Source organism: Mixophyes fleayi, chromosome 2, assembly GCF_038048845.1.
Source record: "Mixophyes fleayi isolate aMixFle1 chromosome 2, aMixFle1.hap1, whole genome shotgun sequence".
NCBI lineage: Eukaryota > Metazoa > Chordata > Amphibia > Anura > Limnodynastidae > Mixophyes > Mixophyes fleayi.
This window is the reverse complement of record NC_134403.1, coordinates 247,171,980-247,189,059: the sequence shown is the minus strand read 5'-3', so window position 1 is coordinate 247,189,059 and position 17,080 is coordinate 247,171,980. Positions and strand designations below refer to the sequence as shown.

The 17,080-nt window shown below is 41.1% G+C and overlaps 1 protein-coding gene across 3 annotated transcripts in view; it reads left to right on the top strand.

Annotated features, from left to right (window-relative positions):
• Nucleotides 1-17,080, top strand: part of PPARD (peroxisome proliferator activated receptor delta) — an 88,659-nt gene that overhangs the window by 68,095 nt on the left and 3,484 nt on the right. Inside the window, exons 3-5 of one of the 3 annotated variants that reach the window (XM_075195746.1) lie at nucleotides 4,886-5,024; nucleotides 13,333-13,529; nucleotides 14,965-15,412. In XM_075195746.1, the coding sequence (XP_075051847.1) occupies nucleotides 4,886-5,024; nucleotides 13,333-13,529; nucleotides 14,965-15,412 (784 nt within the window). Of the gene's footprint in view, nucleotides 1-4,885; nucleotides 5,025-13,332; nucleotides 13,530-14,964; nucleotides 15,416-17,080 lie in introns of all 3 variants that reach the window. The other 2 variants (XM_075195745.1, XM_075195747.1) reach the window with 2 other exon arrangements.

Below are 17,080 nucleotides of genomic sequence, written 5' to 3'. Positions count from 1 at the left end.
ATAATCAGTGCACTGATAATACTCTATTTTATTATACTTATACAGTATTTGTTTTGGCACCAAGGGATTTGTTTGTTTCTGTATTAACCTATGAGGGTTGGAGCTCACCCCTTTCTCTACCATCCCCTTCAGGCAGCCTACCACTCTTGAACATAGGAAGCGCAGATACCCCACTATTTGCATTTGTTCCCTCTTCTGACCAGCACTCCAGTAGTTTACTTACAAAAATCACTAATGACCCACGGCGCTATGTAATATAAGAAATAGCCAAAGCCAACCCAATGCTCTCCAAAGCAGTAATAAATGTAAAGCAAAATAAAAATAATATAAATGATGAATAGAGCCAATCCAAATCCCTCTATAACAATCCAATAATAGTGGAGTGGAGGGGTTAAGAACAAATTTACAGCAGACAAATTTGGAGTAAAAAATGCAATATATTTATATTAGCTGAAAAATAGTCCATAGAGAAAAAAATCAGAAAGAAAGTCCAGTAAAAAGTATAAGTGGAAAAAAACACTGTAAAATCGTAGAATGCATACACAGCGATAACGTGTACTATGTAGGCAAAATTGTATGAAGGTGACCTCACAGACAATGTCCCAAAGATATCCCAAAGAAGTGAAGGTGCCAAAGTCCGTTGGATAGGGTGAGACTAACAGCGAAGACTCCCTCCTTCTAACTTCATCTGCTAAGGAGCGCAGACCTGCGTGTCAAATGGAACGCACAGCCGCATACTACTTTACTTACCTGGGCTTCTGTTCTTGTCCTTCTGTGCCGGCTCCTCGTCGCTTGTGTTCTGACAGCGTCCTGACGTCAGGACGCTGCAAGAGCAGGAAGCAGGCGCCCTCCACCTTGCGCCGCTGGCTCTTCAATGGGCAAAGTAGTCCTGCGGTGGCAGCACCGCAGGACTAGATTGCCATTTCACTGATGGCATGGAAAGGGCGGGCGGGTGTTGCGCCCCCACTAGGCATTGCGCCCTGGGCGGTCGCACCGCCCTCGTTACGGCTCTGGATTGTAGCAGAATTGGCTTTTATAATAATGGGAAGTTTCGTTCCTATTGGTCCTTGTCACCCCTTGATATTGTATATAGTCTATTTTATTTTGGACAAAATGATATGGGATTTATTTTTGTTGCAATTTTTAATATAAACATCAACCCTTGCAAAAATACAGCTACTGATTCAAAATGATCGAAATGCTATATGTGCCCACATTGTTGGACCAGGCAACAAAAAGGCAGAACTGGGACTGAAAAGCCGCTCTGGCATGCAAAAAAACACCAGCATATATTTGTGTAAAAGCCCAAATATAGCAGACTTCCTATGTTGGTGGCTAATGTATAAGTATCCTGAAAGTCACCAGAAATTGGAGATCACATCCATATGCACTGCATCTTGCTCGCTGCTAGGGGTACGTGCCACCAGGACATTACCATCTAGCTGCCAGTTTCAGGCGCTAATTTGTTCATAGTGTCTACCATAGAGGAAAATACTTTTACAATTTCTTATCTGACACCATAAACAAAACAGAGCATGACAACCTGCCAGCTATATGTAGATGAGGCTTATTACCTTAGCAACGTGCAAGCAGCAAACCTATTTTCTTGCCTGTACTAAAAGCTGCCATATTTTTTGCAAAGTTTGCCAGTTTGGATTTAGTCTACTAAACTTCAATGTTAGCACATTCCTTGTATATTAATACACCTGATACACTTGTCGGTGATGTCAACCATTATAGCCAATTTTGACTAAATTAGGTTGTGAATGTGGCATTTATGTTCAACCCTTCCACCTAATCAGAACATAATCAAACTGGATCAGTACCAAATGGAACGCACAGCCGCGTACTACTTTACTTACCTGGGCTTCTGTTCTTGTCCTTCTGTGCCGGTTCCTCGTCGCTTGTGTTCTGACAGCGTCCTGACGTCAGGTGGGGTGGGGAAAGTCCAGCCCACGGGCCCTATATCATTTGGTCTGGTCAAACTCGAAATTAAATAAATGTAGGTGCTTTTTTCATAGCAACATAAATTTATATTTAGTGAATCACAATAATAACGTAAATGTTGAGGGACAAGCAAGGAACGTCTATTACTGTATAGACAGGACAGATATACGTACATGACGGAACAGACATGTATGTCTCTCGTCGGGTGTCCGCGTCCCATCTGTCTGTATTGCGGTGACTCAGAGGACAGTCAGTGCCATGCAGGCTGCGAGTGTACACGTTGCGAAAGTATTAACACACTGTGAAGGAATATGTTCCACATCCAAGATACAGGATTAGAACAGCGATCAAACACCCTGGATAGTTATTAAGGCAATACACACACTGGATAGTTTTTAAAACTTAAATTGTGTCAATCTTTCCAAGAAAAATGGACAAATCATTTTTTTTTTTTGTTGAAGTCAAAGGCAAACCTGTGTGCCTAGTTTGGGGGCGATGCATTAGCAGTAATGAAAAAAACCAATCTGGAGCGTCATTACAGCTCAAAACATGCTAAACTCAATGAATTGGGAGGCTAAATGCATCTGGTTAAAATCAAAGCTCTTCAGCGGAGTGTGGAGTCACAACAAGTAGGCCTTCACTGGGCCTCATTGTGACAGAGACAATGTTATTCAGACGAGTTATGTAGTGAGCGAGGTAATTGCAAAGAAGCTAAGGCCTCATGTAGAGGGAGAGTTTGTGAAAGAGTGCATGGTGGCTGCTGTGGAGTTGTTAGCATCAGACAAAGTAAAATTGTTTCAGAGTGTTAGTTTGTCTCGGAGAACTATCTCAGATCAAATTACTGACTTAGTACAAGATATTGAAAAAACACTGAAGGATTCTGCAGGAGATATCCAATTTTTCACTCTGGCTTGTGACAAGACAAGGGACACAACAAATAATGCCCAACTGGCCATTTTCTTTTGTGGGATAACTGCAGAGTTTGAAGTGCGAGAGCAACTACTGTCACTGGAAGCCATGCATGGCACTACAAGAGGTGAGGACTTGTTTTATGAAAATACTTGAGCTAACATTTGAAAAGTTAAGTGGCCTTACTATAGATGGAGCTCTAGTCATGGTTGGCTCCCAAAAATAGTTAATTGCATTTGTCAAGAAAGAACTGAATCATCTTAGCCTTGATCCAATTGATTCCGTTTTGTCCAACTTTTTAAAAAAAAAATTAGACAATAATCCCCTAGTCCAGTTCCCTCAATTTTATGGTTACTTAAGATCTGAGGTAATTCTAGCAGAAACATGGGTATGCTTTAGCTTTTAATTTTTCTTTAGGAGTCTCTATATACTTGTGACAAGATCGTATTGGAGTTGCCGCCCTGTGGGATGGACAGTTGCACATCAGCCAGATAAATCCAGTGTTTCCGGTTCAATAGCCTCAGCTAGTTTTATTCACCAGCTTGCAAACGGAACAAAATATAAACAAAATCCTAGCCATCTGGCTACTAACTAACACAGAGGTATTCCCTGTCTAGAGTGAGGAGCCTAGTGTCCCTCACTTAAACCAAACAATGGAACTCACAGATCAAAGCTGCAGTTTTTCTCAGGAGCCATCTGACCTCCTACCCAGACAATGAGAGAATGAGTGAACTACCTAACAGCCTTTTACAGGTACAACACAGCTGCAAATCCTGATCAGTCTGCTGAGAGACTGACAGACCAGAAGACACGTATTGGGCCTTATGTGTGGAGCCCACTCTACTCTCTCCATACATAACACCAGAGACCCTTACCATATTTTCCTACAACTGGGAAAACACTTTGATAAACTTTTCTTCAGACACAAACAATCTCCCTGCTATTTTAAAATACAAATGACAGGAATCTAGGATTTATGTACCTGCCATTCAGTTCTTTCCCAGTGCTTCTGTCACAACACTCAACAAATTGGTCTCCCCTATTGTGTGTGACCTAGTCAGAGCCTTGGGCAACATTCAGGTACAGCCACTGTTGTGTGGTAGCTCCCCATGCTGTCACCTTGGTTGCCATGTCTATAATCCACCTCTGGCTGAGATCAATGGGAATTGCTATCACAATGTGGAAGTTCATAATTGAACACTCAATAGCCAGGAACTAAACTGAATGGTTCCTGTTGGCTGTCATTCACAACTGGGGGCTTGGAGATGGGGTCCTACAGGAATGCTATCCCATACTCAGCTCCAGTATATTCCGTGGCATACTAGGTTAACTGTTGCTGTACATTCCAGATGCTACAGTTGGACACACAGCCAACATCAAGTAGGCATAAGTCATTTTATACAAGGTTTCATTGATAACTTCCAGGCTAAAATGACACAGCATGGCAATTCATACTACAAGACCCTGCCTACAACAGACTTTGAAGCTAGGTTGCCAGCATGGAATAGTTTCACATAAAGTCAGGTGAAGGAGTCTGGTTAAGTGGTAAAGTATCTGAGACTGTTTTGTTTGTCTGGATCTTTGGGTTGTGAATATAATATAAAAATAATTGTTTAACAGATTGATGAAATTCTAATTTACATTAATCCAATGAAAAAATTGCATCAAATTGGAAACAGGCATAACATTTTCATTCAACTGAAATCATCAAATGTTTTACTAGATAATTCATTTCATTATCAAGTATTGCAGAGGATGGATATGCAGTCTGTGCAGATATAGATCTATGTGGCAAACAGTCAGCATCTGTTTTGCTTGATCTAGTGAAAGTTAGGTCACAAAATCAAAATTGCTTATTTACTGCTTGGGTTACTGCACTTTGTGGAAAGGATTACTGTATAGGTGTTTACAATTTAAGCCATTATTCTTTTTAATTGTCTACTTTTAATTTATGAATATAATTTGGTACTTCACCCGCACACAAATATTTTTGTGGTGCTAATACATGTGTTTGTTTTCACTTTCACAGGGTTTCTTTCGGCGGACCCTGCGGATGAGGCTTCAGTATGAACACTGTGATCGCAATTGCAAGATACAAAAAAAGAATCGAAACAAATGTCAGTACTGTCGGTTTAACAAGTGTCTGAGCCTTGGAATGTCCCACAATGGTAAGCCGCATAAGCATGATCAGGGCTGCATATAGTTTCTGCCTAAATACATCTAAACCATTTGGGCAGCACGGTGGCTAAGTGGTTAGCACTTCTGCCTCACATCGCTGGGGCATAAGTTCAATTCCTGACCATGGCCTTATCTGTGTGGAGTTTGTATGTTCTCCCCGTGTTTGCGTGGGTTTCCTCCGGGTGCTCCGGTTTCCTCCAACACTCCAAAAACATACTAGTAGGCTAATTGGCTGCTATAAAAAATTGACACTAGTCTTTCTCTCCCTCTGTCTGTATGTCTGTGTGTGTATGTTAGGGAACTTAGACTGTAAGCTCGAATGGGGCAGGGACTGAATGAGTTCTCTGTACAGCGCTGCAGAATCAGTGGCGCTATATAAATAAATGGTGATGATGATTATTCTTTATCACACAAAAGTAAATGTTGGTATCCTAAAGTGTCACATGAACATTGTAGCGGCAGCTAAAACCATATAAACTTTTCTTTGGTACTATAACAAAAAAGTTATTGAACCAGCCTCTTTTATGCTATCAAGTTGTTTCATATTCAGGTATATTATTCATCTATCTATCTATCTATCTAGCTATCTATCTATCTATCTATCTATCTATCTATCTGTAATTAGCTAAAATATTCACATGAGTTATAGGTTCCAGAATATTATATACAGAGTATCAGGTTCTAATATTATATAGACAAAGAATCAGGTTCTAGTTATATGTTTTTATTTTAATTAGTAGGTAGTTCCATGCATATATTCATTGTAAACTTACTCTAGATGAAGTACCTTTTAATTAAAGTATTAATACTTTGTGAACAACCTTTTTTCTACAGTAATCTGAGCAGGCATGAGAAAACATAAAACTACCAAACAGGGCCGGACTGGGACTAAAAATCAGCCCTGGCATTTCAAGCATACAGGCCCATCTCTGTTGATGAGCAGGACAAAACTGCGCAGCAGCACCGCAGGGGCGTGCCCACATTATGTTGGGGGCGTAGTCAACATGGGGCATTGATACATACATTATAAGAAAACATTACATTTATCATCCCCTCCCTATCATACCACACCCCACCCTAGAAACACATTACAACACCCCCAGCCCACTGCACTTATCTATGCTTCTGATGCTGCTGACATCCAGCAGGGTGGGAACTTCCTGTAGAATGAGCAGGGAAGCACTTAGTCTCACAAGAATAATAAATCTCATGAGACTTTGAGCTCCTCGGCTTGCTCTGCAGGCTGTGTCCTATCCAGGAACTGGGAGTAGCTATCCGCTCCCTCCTGCTAACCAGAGCTGGTTTAAGGCTCGGGGGGCCCTAGGCACTTAAGACAGGGGGACTCCTATGATGTAATATGGTTATTAGACACATTTTCAACAAATACACAGGCAATACTGTGAGCACTACTATTAGGTGCACACAGTTCTGCCTTCACAAGCAGTACAATGTGAAGCAGTACATACCTCCCAACTGTCCTTGTAGTCAGACCAAATCCTGAGTAAGCGGGACAGTCACCCACCAAATTCAGGACAGTTGCCAGAATGTCCTGGTCTCTCTTACCTGTCTTGTCATTGTCTCAACTTGTGTCTGCTGGTGTCTTTAGGTCAGTTGCTGCTTGTCTGGATCCTGGAATGTTGGGGTCCCTATTTGGAAAAAAAATGGTTACATGAAATTTAGAAAACTCCAACCAGCAGCAGTGTTAAATCAATATAACACCCACATTTTAAAATTAAGCCTTACTCCAGCCCCAACATTAAAATGATAGTATTCACATTTGATAAATACATCTATTTCCCTCCAACTAGCCCTGACATTAAATATTATATACATTTAATAAATAGACCTATTTCCCTACAACCAGCCCCAACATTAAATTAATAGTATTCCCATTTAATAAATAAACCGCTTTCCCTCCCTCCAAACAACCCCAGCAAGAAATTAAATAGCATTTATATTTAATAAAAATTAACCATTTTCCACAACCATCTCAGGCATTAAATAATTCATAATTTCATTTAATAAATATACCTAATTTTCCCCAAACAGCCCCACATTCACTTAATAGCACACATTACAGTCATATACTGTCCCCCCACACACATTATAGTCATATACTGTCCTCCCACACACATTATAGTCATATACTGTCCCCCCACATACATTATAGTCATATACTGTCCCACACACACATTATAGTCATATACTGTCCCACACACACATTATAGTCATATACTGTCCCCCCACACACATTATAGTCATATACTGTCCCACACACACATTATAGTCATATACTGTCCCCCCACACACATTATAGTCATATACTGTCCCACCACACACATTATAGTCATATACTCATACTTGCCAACTCTCCCGGAATGTCCGGGAGACTCCCGAAATTCCGTTCAGGCTCCCTGGCTCGTTGGCATTTCTCCCGCATCCTGGATTTCACCGAGAATCGCGTCAAATGACGCGATTCTCGGTGATTGACGCCATTTTGGAGGGCGGGAGGGGGCGGGATGAGGCAAATCGCGTCATTTTGGGCCCGCCCCCGCAACGTAAATTACGTTTTCGCGGGGGGGCGGGACCAAAATGACACGTTTGGCCTTGTCCCGCCCTCCAGTCACGCCCCCTCTCCCGGAAACTTGTTTCCTAGAGTTGGCAAGTATGCATATACTGTCCCCCACACAGATTAGCCATTTTTTATTTTCCCCCTCCCACGGCCATTGCCCCCATGCAGACATTTTCACCCCCAATTCCCCCTGAAGACATTGTCACTCACCCCCCCTTCCCCCTGCAGACATTGTCACCCCCCCCTTCCCCCTGCAGACATTGTCACACACCCCCCCTTCCCCCTGCAGACATTGTCACACCCCCCCCTTCGCCCTGCAGACATTGTCACACACACCCCCTTCCCCCTGCAGCCATTGTCACACACAGCCCCCTTCCCCCTGCAGCCATTGTCACACACCCCGCCCTTCCCCCTGCAGCCATTGTCACACACCCCCCTTCCCCCTGCAGACATTGTCACACACCCACCCTTCCCCCTGCAGCTATTGTCACACCCTCTCCCTTCCCTCTGCAGACATTGTCACACACACCCCCATCCCCCTGCAGCCATTGTCACACACCCCCCCTTCCCCCTGCAGCCATTGTCACCCCCCCTCCTTCCCCCTGCAGCCATTGTCACACCCCCCCCCTTCCCCTGCAGACATTGTCACACCCCCCCCTTCCCCCTGCAGCCATTGTCACACATCCCCCTTCCCCCTGCAGCCATTGTCACACACCCCCCTTCACTCTGCAGACATTGTCACACCCCCCCTTCCCGCTGCAGCCATTGTCACCCCCCCCTCCCCCCTGCAGACATTGTCACACACCCCTCCTTCCCCCTGCAGCCATTGTCACACACACCCCCCTTCCCCCTGCAGCCATTGTCACACCCCCCCCCCCCTTCCCCTCTGCAGCCATTGTCACACACACCCCCCCTTCCCCCTGCAGACATTTTCAATCACAACCTCTGTGTATTTTTACTCATTCCCCTCCCTTGCAGTACCTGTCATTATCCCCCGGACACACCAACTCACCTCAACAACCCCGCGCGCTCAACAGACTGACGGCTCTAAAGTGGCTGTGTAACATCATGACGTCACATCGCGCAGCCGCGCGGAAGTTAAAAAAAAAAGAAGAAGAAAAAGCTGCGGGACATGAAGCGCAGGGACCGGATGGCCAGTCCGGCCCTGCTACCAAAACACAAAAGACTCATTTAGAGTTGAATACAATTTTGTGGTCAAAATGTACGCATAAAGTACGGCCACAAACTTGCGTTCTTATCTGTATATTTTGAGTTGCACATATTTTAAGATATGTGCAGGTCAAACTACTGTGTAAGACTACACATACACTTAAAGCATATACAGTCGCATAATAGATGCGCAAGTGATCATCATCAATTTGATTATGATGACTGGTGAGTAAAATAAATATAAAAATTACATTTGAAAGAAATAAAGGTAACTCATCCCCCAATCAAAATTGAACCAGTGCTCTTAATTTGGTCTGCTTACAGCTAATACTGGGGGACAAACAGCGTGGGGTCCCCACAAAAGTCACCACAACACCAGCAACAGGCTATGACAGGCTGTACATAAAATAGATTTTTACAGTTGTTTCTGATTGCAAACACATGTTCTTGCATGCATTCACAGCCTTCATCACTAGTAATCGATACTTACACTAGACCTGTAGCTGCTGTACCTGTTACGACTGAAAGACACATAACTTTGAGATGCCCAAAGCTTCAATCAGATGCTGTTGTGTGTTCTCAAGCCTGGCACGCCCTTACTGTACATTGACTACATGCATAAGCCCATTCCCCTCTCTGTTCTGCTCCTGAAATCGTAGGCTGTAATAAACTCAAAGATGAATTGGATGCTGCTGATTCTGGGTATGCTCATAGTAATTGTGCACATTATACGCAATGTATCGCCATTTACGCTCCATAAGGAACCAGGCCCAGTATGCATACTATGTATACTATATCATACTTTTTTTTACAATATACAACATATGTAACTTATAATCTCTACCATTCATATAATTATAATATATTTTACCTTAATTGCACAAGCAGAAGCATCATCAACATTTATATAGTGCCAACAAATTCCATAGCGCTGTACAACTGGGGGCAAATACAGTAATGAACAAACTGGGTAAAACAGACAAAGAGGTGAGAAGGCCCTGCAAGCAAGCTTACAATCTATGGGACAATGGGAGCTGGATACATGAGGTTAAGTCTACATATTGCATTTTGGTCCAGCCAGATTGCAAAGTTAAAACAAAACAAAACAAAACAAAAAAAAAAGAGATTAGAATGCTACATGATCCAGTCACACAGCAATGTTTGTCAGAGGGTTGTTGTCTTGTGTGCATTGTGTAACTGGTGGTAATCGGGTAATCTAGTGAAGTTAAGAATGAGGCTGAGGAATAATATAAGCTTGCCTGAAAAGTTGAGTTTTCAGAGAACGTTTGAAGGTTTGTAGAACAGAAGAAAGTCTTATGGTGTGAGGGAGGGAATTCCATAGAGTGGCTGCAGCTTGAAAAAAGTCTTGTAAACGGGAATGTGGGGATGTAATGTGAGTGGATGAGAGACGCAGATCTTGTGCAGCACGTAATTGTTGAGTTGGGAGATATTTTGAGACAAGTGAGAAGATGTATGTTGGTGCAGCTTTGTTGATGGCTTTGGAGGTTAGTAAAAGTATTTTATATTGAATTAGGTAAGAAACAGGCAACCAGTGTAGAGACAGACAGAGTGATTCAGGAGAGGAATAATGATTTGCAAGGAAAATCAATCTGGCCGCTGCGCGCAAAATAGGGGTTTGAGTCTGTTTAGAGATCAGCAAGGAGGAAATTGCAATAGTCAATGTGAGAGATGATGAGTGCATGAATTAAGGTTTTTGCAATGTCTTGTGTAAGATATGTGCACATTCTGGAAATGTTTTTTAGATGTATGTAACATAATTTAGATGTAGAATCAATGTGGGGAACAAAGGATAGTTCCGAGACAAAGATCACACCTAGGCTTTAGGGGTGGGGTTTAAGGTCATGTTGTCAACAGAAATAGAAATGTCAGGTATGCCTCTGTTAGTGGGTGAGAATATTATTAACTCTGTTTTAGAAAGATTGAGATTGAGATTGAATTGGTGAGAGGACATCCAAGATGAAATGGCAGAAAGACAGTCAGTAACACGGGACAACACAGATGTTGTGAGATCAGGAGAGGATAGATAAATCTGTGTATCATCCACATAGAGCTGATACTGAAATACAAAAAAGCAGATTAGTTTTCCAAGATAACTGGTATAGATAGAGAAAAGCAGAGGACCTCTTACTGAGCGTTGTGGTACTCTGACTGATAAAAGAAGCGAGCAGAGGTGGATGCAGAGAAATTAACACTGAAAGAGCAATTAAAAAGGTAGGATGAGACCCAGGATAGGACAGTATCTTCAAGACCTAGGGATTGTAGGGTTTGTATGAAAAGAGAGTGCTCAATAGTGTCAAATACAGCAGAGAGACCCAGGAGAATTAGAAGAGAGTAATGGCCTTTAATTTTAGCAGTGATCAAATCATTGACAACCTTGGTCAGTGCAGTCTCTGTGGAGTGTTTAGAATGAAAACCAGACTGAAGAGGTTCCAATACGTTGTTTGTGAAAGGGAAACGTGTTTGGGGAGTGTAGGCTAGTCTCTGTAGAAGCTTGAAAGGGCATGAGAGATAGGAAAGTAATTTGAGAGACAGTTTGGGTCAGAATTTTGTTTTTTCAAAACAGGAGTAATCACTGAAGCACAATGGTATTGTATTGCAGTTTTGTTGAAACTTTGAATTATACCACATAGTTAACATCTGCCTTCAGGTAGTAGTTTTATGTGACCATATCAGCTAAAAAAGAGATATGCTCCATGTTGTTTTCCGCATATTCATTAATAACACTAAGTATTTTTGGTGATACTTGGCAATAGTATTTGCTTATTTAAGTAACTTATTTTAACCCCTAAAGATGCTCTTTCAATTTCAGTCAACACTGGCTGTGATCATACAGTGGGTGAAATAAGACACATCAACATTTTTCTCAGTAAATATATATTTAATGTGGCTATTGTAATGAAATTGTCAGCAACAACCTTTGCAATCCACAAATGCAAAGAAATCAAACCATAGATGTCCATAAATTAAGTTTTCTTTAATAATGTGAAATGACATAGGGAAAAAGTATTGAACACGCTTCCTGAAATTTATTTAATACTTTGTACAAAAACCTTTGTTGGTAATGACAGCTTCAAGACGCCTCCTGTATGGAGAAACTAGGCGCACGCATTGCTCAGATGTGATTTTGCCCCATTCTTCAACACAAATAGTCTTCAAATCTTGACGCTTTTGTGGGCTTCTTCTATGAACTCTGATCTTTAGTTCGTTCCATAGAATTTCAACTGGATTCAAGTCAGGTGATTGGATGGGCCATTCTAGCAACTTTATTTTCTTTCCCTGAAACCAATTGAGAGTGTCCTTGGCTGTGTGTTTGGGATCATTGTCTTGCTGAACTGTCTACCCTCGTTTCATCTTCAGCATCCTGGTAGATGGCAACAGATTTTTATCAAGAATGACTCTGTCCATTTTTCCATTCATCCTTCCTTCAATCATATGCAGTATGCCAGTACTGTGTGCATAAAAACAGCCCTACACCATGATGTTTCCACCTTCAAACTTCACTGTTGGTATAGTGTTTTTGGGGTGATGTGCAGTGCCATTTCTCCTCCCAAACATGGTGTGTATCATGGCATCCAAAGAGTTAAATTTTGCTCTTATCTGACCACACTATATTCGCCCAGTATTTCACATGTTGTGCAGCGAACTTTAAACGAGCTTCAACATGTTTTTTCTTCAGCAAAGGAGTCTTGCGTAGTGAGCGTGCATACAGGCCATGGTGGTTGAGTGCATTACTTAATGTTTTCTTTTAAACACTTGTACCTGCTTATTCCAGGTCTTTCTGAAGCTATCCACCAGGTCCTTGGTTCTTGGACAACCCTTCTGATAATTTTTTTCATTCCTCTGTCAGAAATCTTGCGAGGTTCTTTCCACTTCCAGATTATGGCCCCGACAGTGCTCACTGGAACATTCAGCAGTTTAGCGATCCTTCTGTAACCAATGCCATCAGTATGTTTTGCAACAATAAGGTACCGAAGGTCTTGAGAGAGCTCTTTGATTTTGCCCATCATGAGATGTTTTTTGTGTGACACCTTTGTAATGAGACACCTTTTTATAGGCCATCAGTTGTGGCTGAACCAGCATGCAGGATTGCTTTCTCATTACTGATAGATTTCAGCTGGTGTCCATGCCTTTTTGCACCTCCCTTTCTTTATGTGTTCAATACTTTTTCCCTGTGTCATTTTACATTATTACACAAAACTTAAATTATGGACATCTATGGTTTGACTTCTTTGCATGTGTGGATTGCAAGGGTTGTTGCTGACATTTGGTGTAAATTTCATTACAATATCCAAATTATATATATATTTACTGAGAAAAATGTTGATGTGTTCAATACTTATTTCACCCGTTTGTATGATACTCTATAAATCTATAAAATTTAAATTCGGCATATTATATAATGCAGTGTTACAACTGTGTTGTTTCTTTTTATTAAAAAGGTACTGAAGTCACATTCATATTTGGTTAAAATATATATTTACGCCTGAATGCTTTCCTAATTATACTACATACCTCTTTACCTTAAACAATTTCAGCAATTAGATTTGGTAGAATGCCAGAAGCGGAGAGAAGGCGCCTGGTACAGGCCACAACAGGGGATTCAGGAAACATAGATTCTCCAGTGTCTGATCTGGTGACTCTTTCCCAGCAAATCCACTCTGCTTATATGAGTGCATTCAACATGACAAAGAAAAGAGCACGGGACATTCTGACTGGCAGGAGTAGCACTTCGGTAAGGGTAAAATGTAATTAATAACAGAAAAAAAGAGTGAAACTACTAACCAATGTATAGTAGGCAATGTATAAGTTATTTACGTGAATAATCAATTCAATTGTTAATTTAATATATCAACAAATATTAATGTTTTCCTAACTACTGATTAGAAAGCATTTTTTTAATTACAATGTAGCAAACGTCAAATTGTTTTTTAAATTCTATCTTGTAGTAGTGCTAGACACCAAACAAACTGATAAGTTTGACTTGAAATACCATGAGTAACTGCATGGTGTGCTGCTGAATTATTAGAAATATTGCGGTGAGAACTTCGGTTTACGCTGTCTGATAGCTGTTGTTGTCAATAATAATAATAATAATAATATAAAATAACAATCAATTTAATTTAATATGAATGAATTGGCAGCATCAGTGGACTGAGCATAGGTAAATGTCAGTCACTTGCAGAAAAACACACATAGCTGACTAGTGGAAAACTGCAAACAATTGACAGTTACCTCAACTCAGACCCTAGATGCTGTTGTTAATAAATATTAAGAAATGGGCAGCCACTGTGCCAGACAGCTTTAGCTGATTACCACTATAATCCCCTGCTACAGTGAAAACAAGAAGTCTAAATGGATATTAGAGAACTTATGTGTTTTTGCTTAGCAAGTGTTCTGTAATGAAATGTTGAATTTATAGAGAATGAAATTGATTTTGGAGTGCGATTTTACTCCAGTGACGCTGAGATTGAGGTTTGGATAACAGAAGACTGTGCTGCCTGAATCTGCTTGCTCTAGCGCTGAAGTGAGCATGCTATTGTACAAAGAGGCAGCTAGAATAGGGAAAGTCAGGGTAGTTATAGGAGAGAGAGGTTTCACTGAAGATGTGAAGCCACTGAGATCGGGAAAAGAGCATTTAGGTGCTGCCCAGTGCGTGTGGATTTGGGTAGGGAGAGTGAACCATGAAGCAAAGTGAGAGTGAAGGAAAGGTGGTTATGGTCTGAGTGCAAGCAGATAAAGTTGGGGAAACTAGAAATGGAGCAGAAGTGAGAGAAGACAAGATAAAATGAGTGTCCTTAACAGTGGGTGGACAACGTCCACTGGGCGAGACCAAAAGAGGAAGTAAGCAAAATACATCCGGTGGCGGCAGGGACAGTGGCGGTTTTGCTGTCCAGTGGTGTCAGAAAACTGTATTGGAGGGAATTTTAATATAAACGGTTTGGGAAACACACTTGATGCAATGTTGCATTAAAGAGATAGCAGGCAGAAAATTAACTAAATCACCCAGCATAAGAAGACAATTTTACGCTTACTAAATATATAAAATAGTAGTAATTGAAACTTAACTATTGAGCAAACTCAAAGTAAATGAGAAAACATTTTACTAACACTCAATAGTGACAGCAATTTCTTAATAACATATCTACTGCATCCTGCTTTTTCCTTAGCCTTTTGTTATACATGACATGGATACTCTGTGGCAGGCTGAACAAGGAACAGTGTGGGAGCAGTTGCCAACACCAGACCCTCCAGGAACAGAGATTGGAGTTCATGTCTTTTACCGTTGCCAATGCACTTCTGTGGAGACTGTGCGTGAACTTACTGACTTTGCCAAAAGTGTTCCAGGCTTCAGCACACTCTACCTCAATGATCAGGTCACATTGTTAAAATATGGAGTCCATGAAGCAATTTTTTGTATGCTGGCCTCACTTATGAACAAAGATGGGCTGCTGGTGGCTGGAGGCCGTGGTTTCGTCACTCGTGAATTCCTGCACAGCCTCCGTCTTCCCTTCTGTCATATCATGGAGCCCAAGTTCCACTTTGCCTCGAAGTTCAATGCACTGGAACTTAACGACAATGATCTGGCGCTGTTTGTAGCTGCTATCATCCTTTGTGGTGGTTAGAGGCTTCCCAATATTTAATCATGTTATGCCATATCACTTTTTCCACTATATGTTATTCTCTATACATTTATTTAGTTATAATATTCATTTAAACAATAATAGACTTTTCTGTGCTAAGTAACCTTAGAATTGATAAAATGTGAAGTCAGAAATCACTGATTATAACATTATTTAGCACAGTAACCATTTTATTACACAGCAACTTAATTTAACAGCAGTCATCTATGTCCTTACTCTCAGAGTCCCTCCACCATTTCTATATTTTATTTTCAAAGGTGCAAACGCACAATTTCTAGAGGGGGGTTTCCATGGCATCCCTACCTCTAGATTGGGCATGACCAGCTTGCAAGGGGTGAGACTATAATTTTAGAGAGCGCTAAACTAAGGCCTGATTCATTAAGGATCTTAACTTGAGAAACTTCTTATTTCAGTCTCCTGGAGAAAACCATGTTGCAATGCAAGGGGTGCAAATTAGTATTCTGTTTTGCACATAAGTTAAATTCTGACTGTTTTTTCATGTAGCACACAAATACTTGTTAGCTTATTTGTACACTGAAATTTAAAGTTGATATTTGTGTGCTACATGAAAAAACAGTCAGTATTTAACTTATGTGCAAAACAGAATACTAATTTGCACCCCTTGCATTGTAACATGGTTTTGTCCAGGAGACTGAAATAAAAAGTTTCTGAAGTTAAGATCCTTAATGAATCAGGCTCCTAGTCTCCAACCCCTTCCCATCCCTTTCAAATAGATCAGCAATGCTACGTGCACTATTGTTAGGTATACGCAGCTTTCCCCTTTCCAAGCAAAGCAGCTTGTGGCTGGTACCATGTATTGACGCTCTCACTACCTGTTGCTTTTCCTTGCTTTCCCTTACGCTCATCTCCACCTGTCTGGATCTTGGAACGCTGGGGCCCTGTTTAGAAAAAGGGATAGGTACAGAGTGTGCTATGCCAGACTGACACAATAATTCTTTAAATAAACCTTCTGTCTTCACATCTCCATTAAGAGCGAGATATAGCACAAATTGAGGAGGACATAATAGAAAAACAAAGGGTTACAAAACAGACATTGGAACGGACAAAAAATATATGGACAGATAAAAAAATTAAATTCAGAAGAGATAGACAGGGTTAGGAAAATGACACTAGCAAGAGAGGGAGCACACTGGACGTAAACTAAACAGAGACATAAAATGTGTCGGGAAAGCAAAATGCACAGGAAAATGATACAGAAGTTATAGAAATAGTGGAGAGAAAAAGAGACTAGGAAAGAGAGACATATGGCACAGAAATGCAGGAGCTTTATTATGAAACAAGATTTTATGTTTTTTCTGTGTTATTATGAAGTCATGTTATGTAAATTGTCATTTGTCGATCAACAATTTCATAACATGGATCTAAATTTGCTGTTTTGTCGCAGAGGCGGGGCCAAAATTACGCGATTCACCGCGAATCGCATCATTTTAGCCCTGCAATTGTGGGATGCGGGAGGCTTGCCAGCTCTCCCCGAATTTCGGGAGTCTCCCAGACATTCCGGGAGAGTTGGCAAGTATAGTCAAGCTTAACTCCTCTCAAAGGTTCACCAAAGAACTCCAGCTAAGGTGTAAGATTTAGAAAAGTGGCAGCAGTGTCTGCAGGGGTGTAAACTTTTGCATCT